At 38.4% G+C, this 13900-nt stretch overlaps 1 protein-coding gene across 2 annotated transcripts; it reads right to left on the bottom strand.

Moving 5' to 3' along the window:
* Positions 1–8494: 8494 nt before the first annotated feature.
* Positions 8495–12557, bottom strand: LOC137045151 (serine/threonine-protein kinase pim-2-like). 2 transcript variants are annotated; one of them, XM_067421665.1, is made up of 10 exons: positions 12024–12557; positions 11495–11758; positions 11052–11342; positions 10685–10891; positions 10455–10549; positions 10252–10302; positions 9669–10050; positions 9388–9567; positions 9052–9191; positions 8495–8762 (listed from the first exon to the last, which is right to left on the bottom strand). In XM_067421665.1, the coding sequence occupies exons 1-9, from the start codon at positions 12049–12051 to the stop codon at positions 9058–9060; spliced, it is 1632 nt and encodes a 543-aa protein (XP_067277766.1). In that variant the 5' UTR covers positions 12052–12557; the 3' UTR covers positions 8495–8762; positions 9052–9057. The 2 variants fall into 2 exon arrangements, with proteins under 2 accessions (XP_067277766.1, XP_067277768.1); XM_067421667.1 differs by lacking the exon at positions 9052–9191 and having other exon boundaries at positions 8496–8762.
* Positions 12558–13900: the final 1343 nt, after the last annotated feature.

The raw sequence follows: 13900 nt of genomic DNA, 5'->3' as shown, positions 1-13900 counted from the left end.
TGTTAGCAGCTCCTCCCCTTTTTTGAAACAGCCAATAGCGTTTCGTTAATATACAGTTTGACTAGAGCGCAAGAGCGGACCTTCTCTCTCTGTTTGATAAAGCCAGTTTCCTCTAACACTGTTTACCATCATAATCTCCTCCATATCGCTTTGAAATGCAACATTCTGTGCAGAATTCAAATGGGTCGATATGTTTGTTGTCTGTGCGGACTCGCGCATATGATCCGCGCTGCGCTCTCATGTTTGTAGTCTAAATTTAGACCAGAGCCGTTGGGGGGTGTGCTCCGCTGCGGTGTGTGAAACTAACGTGAAAACAGACTTCATTCGCCTCAAATGAAAGCATATATACACTAAATCATTTCCTATCACATATATAGTGTGCTATGTGCCTTTCACCATGTAGAAATTAGTAAATGTGTGTTAACAAATTACCAATTTCAGCCACAGCTTCAGCAGTGTAGGGGGCGGGCTTTAGATTCTAGGGCGCATTCTGATTGGACAGAAGATTTGACGAGAAAGTGAAGTCTGCGATGATGTCACCAAAATCTGAGATTCGTTTTAGCGGAAGTGGGAGACTGTAAATTTTGAATGCTTGTATCTCCTAAAAGCAAATTTTGTCATAGTTTTGGAACATACCAGCTTATTCATAACTTTAAGGCTAACACAGTCATACTAAAAGCTAAAAAACTTAAATTTTGATTTCAGTGGACCTTTAAATTAATGTGAGGCTGCATTAACTAGGGGAGGGTGCATCTCAATCTGCTCCCTAGTTCAGTTGTGAGGGCACTGATTAGGGAGTCAGCCCATTGACTTATGTCCTAATCAGTGCCCTGACTAGTAAAATAGGGAGCAGATTGAGACGCAGGGTAGGTCAGCCAGAACCGAGAACACTTCCCATAACACCTGATGTACTCGTTACATCATAAGAAGAATGGCGTCTATGCTAAAGTTAGTCTCTCTGTTCATCCCGAGGTTTACTGCAGTCAGCCGGATCCAGGCCGTATACAAATTAGATGGTGGACATGACCAACGCATGCCTTGAAGTGTCTGCAGAGAGTCATTAAAATCCCCCCGTAAATGCCGCATTGTCACGTCCTCAATAAACCTGTTTCCGGCATGACGACTCCAATCTTTCGAATAATCTTATGAATATATATTTATCTAATATAACTTCTGACCTGTAAAGTTGCCAGAATAATAATCATACACTGTCTGTTCATCAGCCAGAGAAGAACTGGACCCCTGACTGAGCCTGGTTTCTCCCTAGCTTTTTTTCTCCATTCTGGCCCTGAAGGAGGTTTGGTTAATTGCCATTGTCGCCTTTGGCTTTCACAGTTGGGGACACCTACATTTCAACTATATTACCGATCTGCCCACATTGACACTATATGATAACTAAAAATTAGCTGGATAACATTTTCTCCAGAACGGCTGCACAGCCAAATCAAACGCTGTTGCATTATTTTCCTGTTAACACAGTGAAACTGCTTTGAAACAACTGAACTTGTAAAAGGCGCCATATAAATAAGGGTAAGGTGACTTGACAACATTTTAACAGTATCTGTCGTGTGATCCTATCCCTAAACCTTTGTCCAAACCAGATCTTCCTCCTTTGACTTTGCCGCCAATCCCCAGAACCTCTGGATCTTCCATCATATCTGCAACATGCATCAGAATATTCAACCACAATGCCTCAGAAACAGAAATTTCTTCCTGCTCTTCACCTTGATCAAGTTCCTTCACATACATCCTACAGTTGTAATGCTCTCAGTCATTCAAAATATTGTGCCTGATAACCCAGCTGAATGCATCTCAACCAGAAACAAAAAATACTTCATTGTAGGCCAAAGCGAACAACCTGCTGCTTTTGCAACAAGATTTTAAACAAGAAAAACAGAAAATATTCACATTCAAAGGCATCATTCTTTGTCTACTCCAAATATCAATATAAATAATCATTTTCCATCAATGTGCATTGACTGTAAAAAAAAAAATAATTTTCAGAGTTGGAGGAACATTCACTGGAGCAGTAAGACATGTTCAAACATGTACATGGGGAAATCTCCATAAAGAGGCCTGTGAATTAGAAAAATGCAGACATGCATCAGAGTTTTCCCAGAGGACTGGATTATTGGGCTTCCAGTGCACCCATCTTCGGTCTTTAGTTTACTGTCCTTGTTCTATTGAACATGAGACACTTCTCAATGAAGAAGTTCTTTTAGAAATGGTCATAAATGAAGAAAATCTGTCTAGAAAGAAAAAAAGAAAGCTGAGGTAGAGGGAACACCATTGAGTGAACAATTCTTATTTGGTGCTGAAAAGTCACATATTTATATCTGTTTTGGAGCCACACACTTAATATTACTCTCGGTCGGGGAGAATGATGGTCAGTTACGACAAAAAGAAAAACACTTGGTACTGCCCATGTTCGAAGCATAGTCATAAATGTCTACACAAGCCCATTTCTAAATGTCACTTGAACCAAAAAACCTGAGCTTTTCAAAAAAGTGAGACGTTCAAACAATGATGTGTTCGACTCCTTTTCTTTGCTGACTGATCTGGTGAATGATGTAGTAATGACAAAATATGTCTATATCCACCCAAAGGTAAAGCACTGAGTGCAATGGTCCATTACTCTTTTAATGAAAAGAAGATCCAGCTATTCTACCACACAGCGTTTCTTCATTGCAGCACACATAAAGCTTCCCCAGGCATCTACTACCACTGGAGAGTTCCTCGTTCAAACCCAATCCTTATTACACAAAATGCAAAGATTGTTACATTCACTGGTACAATAGAAGGTACATAGGGTTGTATGATATACTGATGGGCGGCACAATTCTGATCACTGTAGTGATTTTTACTCAGTTAACTGATGACGTAGTGATTTTTTTAGATCACGTGTCATTTAAGGTGTGGTTATAAGTGTATCAGATGACCCCTCCCTCTTTGATACGGGGCACCAGCTAAGAATACTATCTTAACAATATAAGAACACTCGCAAAAGAGCTGTTCAGTAATTCAAAATTAATGTAAATTAGAGGGAGTTGGTCAGCTGATTAATCTGAAGGATTTGTGAGTCTGGACAACCAGTAGAGTCTTTGATCATCAACACAATGAAGACACGATGTAATAAAATGAATGAAATTTATTAACAATAGATATGCAAGAGTAAATACTTCAACAATTAATAATGCTAGTAATGGATATATATTTCTAAAGGATAGTAAACTAATAACCAAAAAGTAATGAATGAAACAATAAAACCAATAAATGATGTGAACACAGAATGGATAAATGCAATGCTGTTGAACAGAATGTAGCAATGGAAGAGAATTGTATGGGAATGCTTCTTATGGGAACCACCTAATGGTTCTGGCAAATGGTGATAATTAAATGCTTATTTATCATTAAACAAATAATAAACCTATTATTTGTAACAACCTGACCTCAAGTAATTGTTATCTAAACAGGTTAGAAAACATATGCTGCATGTATAAACTAATGCCAAGGTCTCTAGAAAGAGCTTTGGTAAGTTTATATTTACGTTCCACACAGTCGGGTGATCAGTCCTGGCAGTAGATACGTCTTCCACTGGTTATGCGGGTAGCGGACACAGAATAAGCCATTAATATTTGATTTGTAAATAATAATAAACAACCGATATCCTGATATAGAAATGAAACCTAAAGTGTTACAGTTAGGGGGGCCTAACTGCATAGCCTGCACTGGGGCCCATCATTAGTAAGTTACGCCACTGCGTACATGTAACATTAGAGTACGTACAGTACGTGCTAATCATCAGAATATCTCTTCTCCAGTCTCTGTCCGAATCCAATACCTGGCGGACCATCCTCCCAAATTGGCGGAAGGGGGCGGCGCGCGGTGTAGTGGCATGTCAGCACTGCGGTCATTCTTCAAGTAAAAAGAAGCAAATAAATTGCATGTAAAGTGATTTATATTGACTGTTTGTAAATGCTGCCTTAAATCTCTGAATGCGCATACAGAAGGACGTGACCTTCAGCAGCAGATTTGCCACGTTTTCACAACAAACCTAGCTCAAAACCATAGACAGTAAAAGAAAACAAGCCCACTCTAGCGCGTGCAGCAAGCCTCCACAGCAACAGAAGCCTCCTCCAGGTCCTAGTGCCCGCCCATGGAGAGCTATATACATGTAGTGGGGGCGCTGTTGTTACAGTAATACAATGAAAAGTAGAATACATAAATAAATTGAAGTTACTTCTTGTTCTGAATAAACAAATCAGTAATGATGTCATAAATCACAAGCATGACACTTGTAAATTAAATATTTTTATATATACAGTGTATTAATCTGTAATAAAATTTTAGGAAATGTATGATGAAAAATAATCCAAGGAGCTCTACAATAATTGTAGAATTGAAAGACAGCATCAACGGATGTCATGCCACCCCCACTTCATGTGCACAAACGTTAAATCCAAAAATTCAATATTTAGGTTACAGCTAGATCTGGGGTGAAAAATGTCTTACTTTATTATTGTTATTTTCAGGGCTTTTAATATACTCTTATCATAAAAAGAACTTTATTAACATTTATTTATCTGTAACGAGAATCCTTTTAGTAAGGGGACCTCAGAAATCTGAAACCAGAATGAAAAAAAAAAAGTTTTTACTCAAAATGGTGGTTTCCAAACAAATGGAAAAAACGTTTAAAAAAATAAACATATATCAGCATCGGTATTGGCATCAGCCAAAATGAGCTGAAAAATATTGACATATCGGATATTGACAAAAATCCAATTTTGTGCATCCCTTTCAACGCATCTTCTTAAAACTACCATGACCAAACTCCGTACTGTGCGAGATCGGGCCTTCTGATCAGTAGCCCCTAGTCTGTGGAATGCTCTCCCTGACCACTTGTGGACTCCACAGACTGTGGATGCTTTTAAACGTGGTCTTAAACCCACCTTTTTAACAGAGCTTTTGATTGATTCCTTTTTGTTACTTCTTAATTTTCCAGTTTTATTTATTTTTTGTTGTTGATTGTTTTAAATCTGTAGCACTTTGAGATTTTGTTGAATATAAAGTGTGTTACAAATAAAATGTATTATTATTATAATTAACTCTAACATGAAAGATTAAAAATATATTTACATGGGTTGTTGTAACTCATGGCGAGAGACTGCTCAAAACTGTGCATGTGTCAAACGCCTGTGTAAGTGTACGAGTCAAAAGAAGTATACTTTGCAAGGCTGTGCGTTCAACATACAAATTACACTTTTATTCATAGGGGTCATATATAAAGATTCAAGTCAAATTGTATTTCTATAGCACATTAAAAAGCAACAGAGTTACACTATGTGCAGTACAGTAAGACAATATGCAAATAAAAACAAAGCATAAAAATAAACAAAGCAGTTACAAAATATAAATATAGAACAGATAAAATCAAAATATGAATATAAACATTTTCCAGTATCGATCTAATCAAAATCCAGAGAGAACAAATGAGATTAAGATTTAGAGCCGATTTAAAGCTGGCTACTGAAGGAGTAGAGCTCACATTGTAGGGCAGACTATTCCAGAGTTTAGGTGCTGAAGCAGAGATGGCCCGACCACCCTTAAGCCTAGTTCAGACTGCACGATTTTGAAACGTCGGGTTACTGCTCTTTTCACACTGCATGACTATCTGGGGTATCATTCAGTCACTGCTGTGTTTACACTGCATGATGGTTTGACGACAGAGGAGTTCCCACTGCATGACTGAACAAGAGGAAGAATCGCCGACAACTCTTTCTCTCTCCAGTGGCAAACTATATGCTGCGTCCCAATTCGCCTACTTATACTACGTCCTAAAAGTATGTACTCTTTTTGTGAAGAAAAAGTATATACTTTTGAGTGTGTAGCAGAAAAGTATGCAAGCTTCGGGACATACTACTTCGCCATCTTTAACGGACTCTGTCGCTTAGTTACGTGCATCCCTGCCCTGTCAATCATCGTCAGATTCGTCACAGTTCAAATCCTCCACATTCAGTTTAATCTCCTGCCGTATCGGAGAGAAATGTAGCCGCTCGTTGATCTGCCACGTGTGGGTCTTTAATGCAGAGACTCTCCTCATGTGTTTCCAGTTTAAATATAATGATGCATTTAAAAGTTAATGGCCAAACGTGTCATTACAAAAGTTCTCAATGCTGCTGCGGGTGAAATATAATGTGACAACACTGAATAAATATATTTTTGTCAGGTTAAATATTGATAGATGGTCACTCAAACCCCTTTATCTAAACTTCTCTACTTAACCGTCGAACTCGCACATCCGTCATGTTTGTAGTTTTTTAACGCTTTTTATCCGCGTTTGTAGTTCTAATCGAATCCTCGTCCAACTCGCAATGGGTTGTGGGCAATATCAGCCGTTAGAGTGCCCATCGATCCATACTGTGAATTCGGACCGGAAATAGTAAACCATCCGGGAATCTTTGGAATACTCTTTTCAACATACTACGATTTGGGACATACTAATTCTATTTTCGAATACTATTTAGGATGGATAGTATGCGAATTGGAACGCAGGGTATGTTTCCCAAACACACGTGCGATGTGACAAGTAAACAACGCGAGATCACACGTGCGTCAGACCGGAGTTCTCGCGCGAGATTTGGAATTGTTATTAAAAATGTTAAACTGCACAAAGTTTGCTTCAAACTGTATGTGCGCTGATTTGTGGAGAAAAAGAAAAAAGATTATGGCGGAAGAAATTGTTGGAGAGACAGAGGGAGCCATGATTGGGTTCTGCAAAGACAGTTTGAGGTAAATAAATCATTTTGTAATGTGCTGCTGCTGTGGCTCGACGTGCAAATGTTTGGGCTTTGTTTCTGTTTGATAGAATTGTAAATATATCTATTAAAATACTGATATTCTGCTCTATAACTCCTCCCTGAACCTCCTGCTGCCCTGTATCTCACTCTTTCATTGGCTGTCGGTCATCGTGATGTAATTTTCAGTCAGAACGCAGTTCATACAGCAGGAGTTTCAATCGCCGACAGCTCCAGATATTTAGCATGCCAAATATCTCATGGGCGTCGCCGACTCGTCAGCGATTCTCTCTGATCGCGTCTTTAATTTTATTCACTCTGCGTGATTGTCACGAGGCCCGACGATTTGTCTATGATCTCGGGCATTTGTCAGCGATTTTCCAAAACCTGTCGGCAACTCAAAATCGGGGCAAAAATCGGGGAGTGTGAAATAGGCTTTAGTTTTAGAGTGAAAACGTGGGACAGTTAAAAGAAGCTGATTACAAGACCTAAGAGTTCTTTGGGGAGTATAAGGAATCAGAACGTCACTTATGTATTTTGGTGCAACCCCAGATAGAGCCTTGTACACAAAAAGTGCAACTTTAACATTGATACTTAACTTAACAGGAAGCCAATGTAAAGTCACTAAAAAGGGAGAAATGTGATCTCTCTTTTTTAGTGCTGGTATAAGAAGTCTCGCTGCAGCATTTTGGATCATTTGTAGGCGAGAGATTGTAGTTTGATGGATTACAGTCTCTAAATCTTTTGGAGACAAAAAAAACGTTTTAAAGGGTTCCTTCAGTTATTTAGCATTAATTTGGTAGAAATGTAAAATAATTTTTGAATTTGGAGCCTTCTAGACTGAAAAAAGACAGAAAGTGTATTTTTGTCTAATGGGGATGAAAGACAACAATTCCCAGAATGCACTTGCTTTGCTGCCCTACGAGGCCTCTCCCAAAGCCACAGCTACTGAAGGTCCTTTTTTTTCAGGTTAGAAAACGCGAGGCGCACTGTGCGCTTTAATGTTTCTAGGCAACCCCCGAATCACCTGTCAGTCAAATCAATGTAACGGTCAACACAACGGAAGACAACAGAATCGTTTGGACAACAGAAAATAAGCTCAATGATGTTGCTTTTTTTCAACTTCATGCGCTCGGAGCGCTCCTTCAAAAACGCAATGCGCCCAGGGCGCATAAGCAGCGCGCATAACGCTCTCTGCCAACCGAAATCCATTAAAAAAAGACGCCTCTCGCTGCAAAAACGCGTTCTATGATAGAATATATAGAATATATATATATAGAATATAGAATATATATATATAAATATCGATACAGCGTTTTTGAGAATCGATACAGTATCGGCAAACATAATATCGCGATATTCACGTGTATCGATATTTTCTTATAGCCCTAGTCTTTTCTATGTGATCGGGGCTGCTGTGTTAAATATAAAACAAACAGTCATTCAGTCATGAAATGGACTGCACTTTCTGTTGTTAAATAGCCACTGCTATACTGTGAACCTTTAAAACCTTTACACATAAAGAATCCTGCAGTCACTTTACATTCCCCTTAACTTAGATTGCACATTGCATATGATTAGTGATATAAATTATACTGTATTAATTAAATAAAATACTTTGTCTTGTGTTTTAGGCTTATGGTTGTGTTCTTTATTCTTTTAAATTATAAAAAACAAAAACACAAAAATGAAATATCGCAATTTATTGCCTTTCGTACAATATCGCAATATATTGCAATATATCGTATCGTAACCCCATGTATCGTGATATGTATTGTATCGCCAGAGTCTTGGCAATACACAGCCCTATTCAGTCCAGTCTTCGATCTCTCGTGTTCTTGCTCAGACGCGGGCCGGCTCTGATCTCTGGTGTGGCGGCTTGAGTTCCTGTCAGGTCGGGGTCGGACTTCAGGCTTCGGGTCAAGTCTTGAGCTCAAGCTCTCCACCAAGGACAGCAAGTGTTATTTCCTGTCCAATACAAAGATTATATGAACATGTGAACTCATGAATGTTTTTTTAAGAGCTGATTTACAACAGAACCAAATTCTTGAAATTGCATCACTGATTGTTATTTTCCTGTTTATTACTGTGGAGCCGCTCTGAAACAATCTATTGTATAAAGCGCTGTATAAATAAAGCTGACTTGACTACAACCTGAACATTACAATGAACACAAATTTAAAAACCTCACTACCAATCATCCAGAATTGAAGAAAAATGATAATAATCCTACTCTGTCTGTTACACTTCCTCACACCTGAAATCACTGATCGAGTGAATCTTTTCTCCTGAACTTCTCCAGATCATTTCTAATCCATTCATGTTGTAACATCTGCTCTAACGTCGGTCGTTTAGTTGGATCCCGGGTTAGGCACTGGCTAATCAGATCACTGCATTCTGAACAAATTTATTAAGGAGAGAGCTGGTTAGTCATGACCACGTGACACGAATGTTTGCATCTACATGCAAACAGTATCTGATGAACAATAAACTGAATGTATCTAAACTTTAAAAAAGAAAAGAAAAATGTATTTAAACTTAAATTAACATTGACAATTAAACATTGTCAATGTAGTCAATAATTTTCACTCACCTTTGGATAAATTGGAGTTCTGAAATTTAACTTTGGCTTGTGTGATTTCCATTTTATTGCCAAAGGGAGAACATGCGTTCACCATCTCGTACAACAACACTCCTAGAGACCAGACATTTGTTGGGACGGCGTGGAATCGAGATTCTGTGAAGACTTCAGGTGGGCAGTAATCCAGGATTCCTGTAAGAAAGACATTTGTGCATCGTTGAGCTTTTTTTTTTCAAAGCATCAAATAATCAGAAGTCACTTCATCCAGGTTTCCACACTCCAGAAATACTCACCACGGTATAGTTTTCTCTCGTAGCCATCAGCACAAAGTAGCTGACCGGAGCCAAAGTCTATCAGCTTGAGCTCTAAAGTATTTGTCTTCACCAGGAAATTCTGTACATGAACGTCATTATGAAAGACGCCATGCTCGATGCAGTGTTGTACTGCCAGCACAGCCTGTCGCATGATGACCCGTGCTGTTGTTTCATCCATTTGAGGATCGCGAATGATGAAGTCCAGCAAGCTCTCGCAGGGTTCAGGGAACTCCATTATGAGACTGAATGTCCGAGGATGTTCGAACCAGTCGTACAGGCGTATGATGTAGGGGCTCATGGGTTCTTGCCTCATCATAAGCAGCAGCGCCACTTCAGTAACGAGAGGTTCGGGATGCCCAGGCTAGAGAAAAGCAGTAGACAGAAGGTTAGCTGGCATATCATTTTTAAATGTATTTTTCTTTGATCTTTATAGATACGATCATCAGAGCCTTTCCTGGTTTATTGATCTATTACATTTACACCTAATGCTTCCTCCAGCTGTACTGACTACAGTAATCAGCACTTTAACAACAAATACACATTCAACTTTTGACCAACTTACAATATCAAGATAACGATTATTGTCAATCTTGCTCATCTGCTTGATGGCAACCTGCAAAAAAAAAAAAACTGTGCTCAATAGCAGTGACAGTATTCAAGCGCCATTTACGATTTGAGCATCTAAGTATTAACCCATCTGTATTAAATATGTTTTGATGCATGCAAGAGCAAAATTGTTTGTACAGTTCAGCAAGATTGCTTTACCTTTTTGCCATCAAATTTCCGTGTTCCCTTGAACACTCTTCCGAATCCTCCGGATCCAATCATCTCTTCCACGTTATAGAGAGTCTCAAAGGAGTCTGAAAAACAAACAGAAAAATATGAGAAACATATGAGCTTGCTAGATCCTTTGTTTTGTATTAAAAATATCAGTGCGAACAAAGACGATAATACTGTTTAAAACAATGTTGGAGAAATAATGTCTGCAGATTGACCATTATTTGGCTTGACGCCAGAGTGATCTGGATCAGGTGATGATGGACCAGGATCGGGCTCTGGCTCCAGATCCGCTGGAGGAACAAAAGGCTCCACAACATCCACAGCACTGAGGCAACAGCAGAGGAGCGAACGCTTCGTAGCCTTCCACGCGTTCCTGAGGAAACGACCAATTCCTTTCCTCTTCTTACATACTGTTGGCTTTTCTGTAAGACAACAAAACTGAATTATTAGAAACATCTCCGACGTCAAATTAGGCAATGATAAAATGACGTAAGTTACATTTTACTGTTAAAATTGTCACCAGTAAAATTAAATTCAATGTGACTGTACACTTTACACCGCACAGCCTTATTTCAGTCTCACCTGTTGAGCTCTTGTTCACTGGGGAAGCCTCCGTAAGGTCATGTGAAGTCTCCGCTGGCTCGACGGGAACTTGACCTGGCAGCGGAGGGCACGTCCACTCTTCGAGGCTGTCGGACCTGGACAAACAACAGTCGCTGCAACTGCCCTGTTCGTTTCGGCTATCCGAACTATCGCCACTCCACCTCCAGTCGACGATGTACGTGCCTCTGCTGCTGAGGCTCAACGTCTCTCTACAGAACCGCCGCACTATATTGTCCTCAGAGAGGGACAAAGATGATGTGGACATGACGACTGGTGAAGACATTTTCAATAACATTAATAATCAACGTCAGTGGTCACATCAAATTGTTACTTTATTTATATATTTTTTTCAAATTTCTATTTTCACTGACTCATTATTTGTTTACTGAGCCATAACTTCATTAGTAAAAGCCTATTCTGACCTCTGCGAAAGCGTTTAGATGAAGTGGACGGGCGTCCATCATCTTGGCTCTGCCGGCTGCCGCTCTGCCACTCCCTCTCCCTGTCAGTCGGACCTGCGGACACAGAAAACTCAGAAGACAGAGTTGCTAAATGTGTAGGCTGGTCCTGGATCCGTGTCTGGGTCGGGTCTGGCAGCGGATCCTGATCACGGTCATCAGTACCGGGTCTCCAAATCTCCTGACCAGCCGTCTGAGAGAAGGTGGCTCTCCTGGTTATGGAGCGGCCTGAGGCAGGAATATTTCATCACATAAGTTCTTCATGTTTTACAATAACCAGAGTGGTCAAAAAGTAGTCAATTACAAATTGTTACTTCAGTTTCTCAAATTGAAAAGTTGATTTCAGGAATCAAATACATGTGATCACTTTACCAGCAAAATTGGGGGATCAAATGCGTTACCTCACACAATTTTCTTCACATTAATGTAGTCAATCATTGTACAACATCATAACATAACATCACATAAACAAATGAAAAACTAAAGCATTCACCTCCTCTTTCATCCATCATATGAGCCATCGACAACCTCCTCCAATCAAATCAATACAAAACACAAAACACAACACAACACAATACAATACAATAAACTCTCCTCAAAAATACTCCTACCAGAAAAGAAAAGAAAAGAAAAAAAAAATAAACAAAACTCAAAGCTCCTAAATTAAGAAAAGAACAATAAGAGAAAAATTTACTAAAATAATAAGAACTCAAACTCAAAAATATAACTCTGTGTAAAGGATATATCCTCCGATGTTCTTTCAGAATAAAAGTCTCGTCTCAGGAATCTCAGCTTCAAAATCTCAAGGTCAGCGCAGAAAATATTCAGCAAAAGTTTGTGAATTCGCCTCGTCTCTCTCAACAACAGATCGCGATCGGTGCGCGAGTGTATATGAGTCAGAATTCATAACACGCGTCGCCATAGCAACTAAAACTCAAATCATTCATATGAGCAGAGCGCGTGAGCCCGCATCGATCTGAACACATTTATTGAATCGTTACAGAGTTCATTTTGACGCTTTCTTTAATAAAAAGTTTGATCCTGTTTAACTGACTTAGTTGAAAACTTTAATTCAGTGATTCCTCTGCATCATCACTCAGAAATGCTACATTTCTCTCCATCAACATGTAAATACTATTTATTTATTTATTTATTGTTACCATATTTTGCTATATTATTGCATATGAATAAAAATGAATAATGTTTCCTTGTTCCGGTATATGGTATATGCGATCACAATAATGAACTGCACAAAATTGCTATCATGACACTTCAAAGAAACGTGAATAATTATTTATTAAGAATTATTTAGATTTGTAGATTGCACTTTAAGAATACTTCATCCATCAACTGGTTAAACGAGCAACAGACACTGATGTAAAAACACCCAAAGAGCATGAGCGAAGGAGATTTTTTATTAATTTTTTATTTTATTTGTATTAAACCTTAAAGTAACAGCAAATAACAAATTAACATATAACAATCCACCAACATACATTGAAAGATGAATTTAACAAATAAAATAACACTTAATTTCGTATGAGGGACACAGTAAACATATGATAGGCTACATAAAATTATAATAGTAAGAGAGAGAGAGAGAGAGAGAGAGAGAGAGAGAGAGAGAGAGAGAGAGAGAGAGAGAGAGAGAGAGAGAGAGAGAGAGAAACACAGGAGAGTTTATGATTTAATATCTGTAATGTGTTAATCGCTTTTTTGTTTCTTTAAAATGTACATAGGGAATCTGCAAAACTTTTTAATTCAGAGCTAAATTAAATTAAATTTGGTTTTGAAGCTGTAAATTTAGACTTGTGGATATGGCCTTTTCCAAGCATGCACAGGGTTTTGACTGCATTATCTACAGGAACAGATCCAGTGTTAGAAAGCAGAAATAAGACCATTTCTGCTGTAATATCAAAAAGGCTACCAAAGGATGTAAAAATTGAAATTGAAATCTCTGTCCAAAATGATATTGTGATGGGACATCTAAAAAAGTCACAGATTAATTTTCAGATCCACAAAAAGAACATTCAGGTTGAATATCCAGTTTTTCCTTTAATGTTGTGTATTGTAAGGATGATTTAATAAGATGCAAAAGCTTAGGTGATATACCATTAATTATCCTCAAAAACTCTATACGAGTTATAATAATATTGTTTTCCTTAATGAATTTTTCATAACTAATCATATTTCCGGAGGTCTCTATGAATTTAGAAATAAAGATTATAATCTTTTCAAAACATTCTTTGTTAAAAATGGTCCTATTTTTATACAAAACATATTGATTATTCCATACAATACATTTATGCGGTAAAAAAATTATGCTTGAATGGCAATTTCCATGAATCCAGTGCCTGCTTGTGAAAATTT

Source organism: Pseudorasbora parva, chromosome 17 (genome assembly GCF_024679245.1).
Source record: "Pseudorasbora parva isolate DD20220531a chromosome 17, ASM2467924v1, whole genome shotgun sequence".
Classification (NCBI taxonomy): domain Eukaryota; kingdom Metazoa; phylum Chordata; class Actinopteri; order Cypriniformes; family Gobionidae; genus Pseudorasbora; species Pseudorasbora parva.
The sequence above is the reverse complement of the archived record's forward strand: the minus strand, read 5'-3'. Positions and strand labels throughout refer to the sequence as shown.

What these genes read in the sequence shown, in the direction of transcription:
- LOC137045151 (XM_067421665.1), bottom strand. Translation starts at nt 12,051, where the DNA reads ATGGCTCATATGATGGATGAAAGAGGAG. An exon ending in AGTGAACAAGAGCTCAACAG is followed by an intron (nt 10,892 to 11,051) that starts GTGAGACTGAAA and finishes GTTGTCTTACAG; the next exon opens with AAAAGCCAACAGTATGTAAG. An exon ending in GGAAATTTGATGGCAAAAAG is followed by an intron (nt 10,303 to 10,454) that starts GTAAAGCAATCT and finishes TTTTTTTTGCAG; the next exon opens with GTTGCCATCAAGCAGATGAG.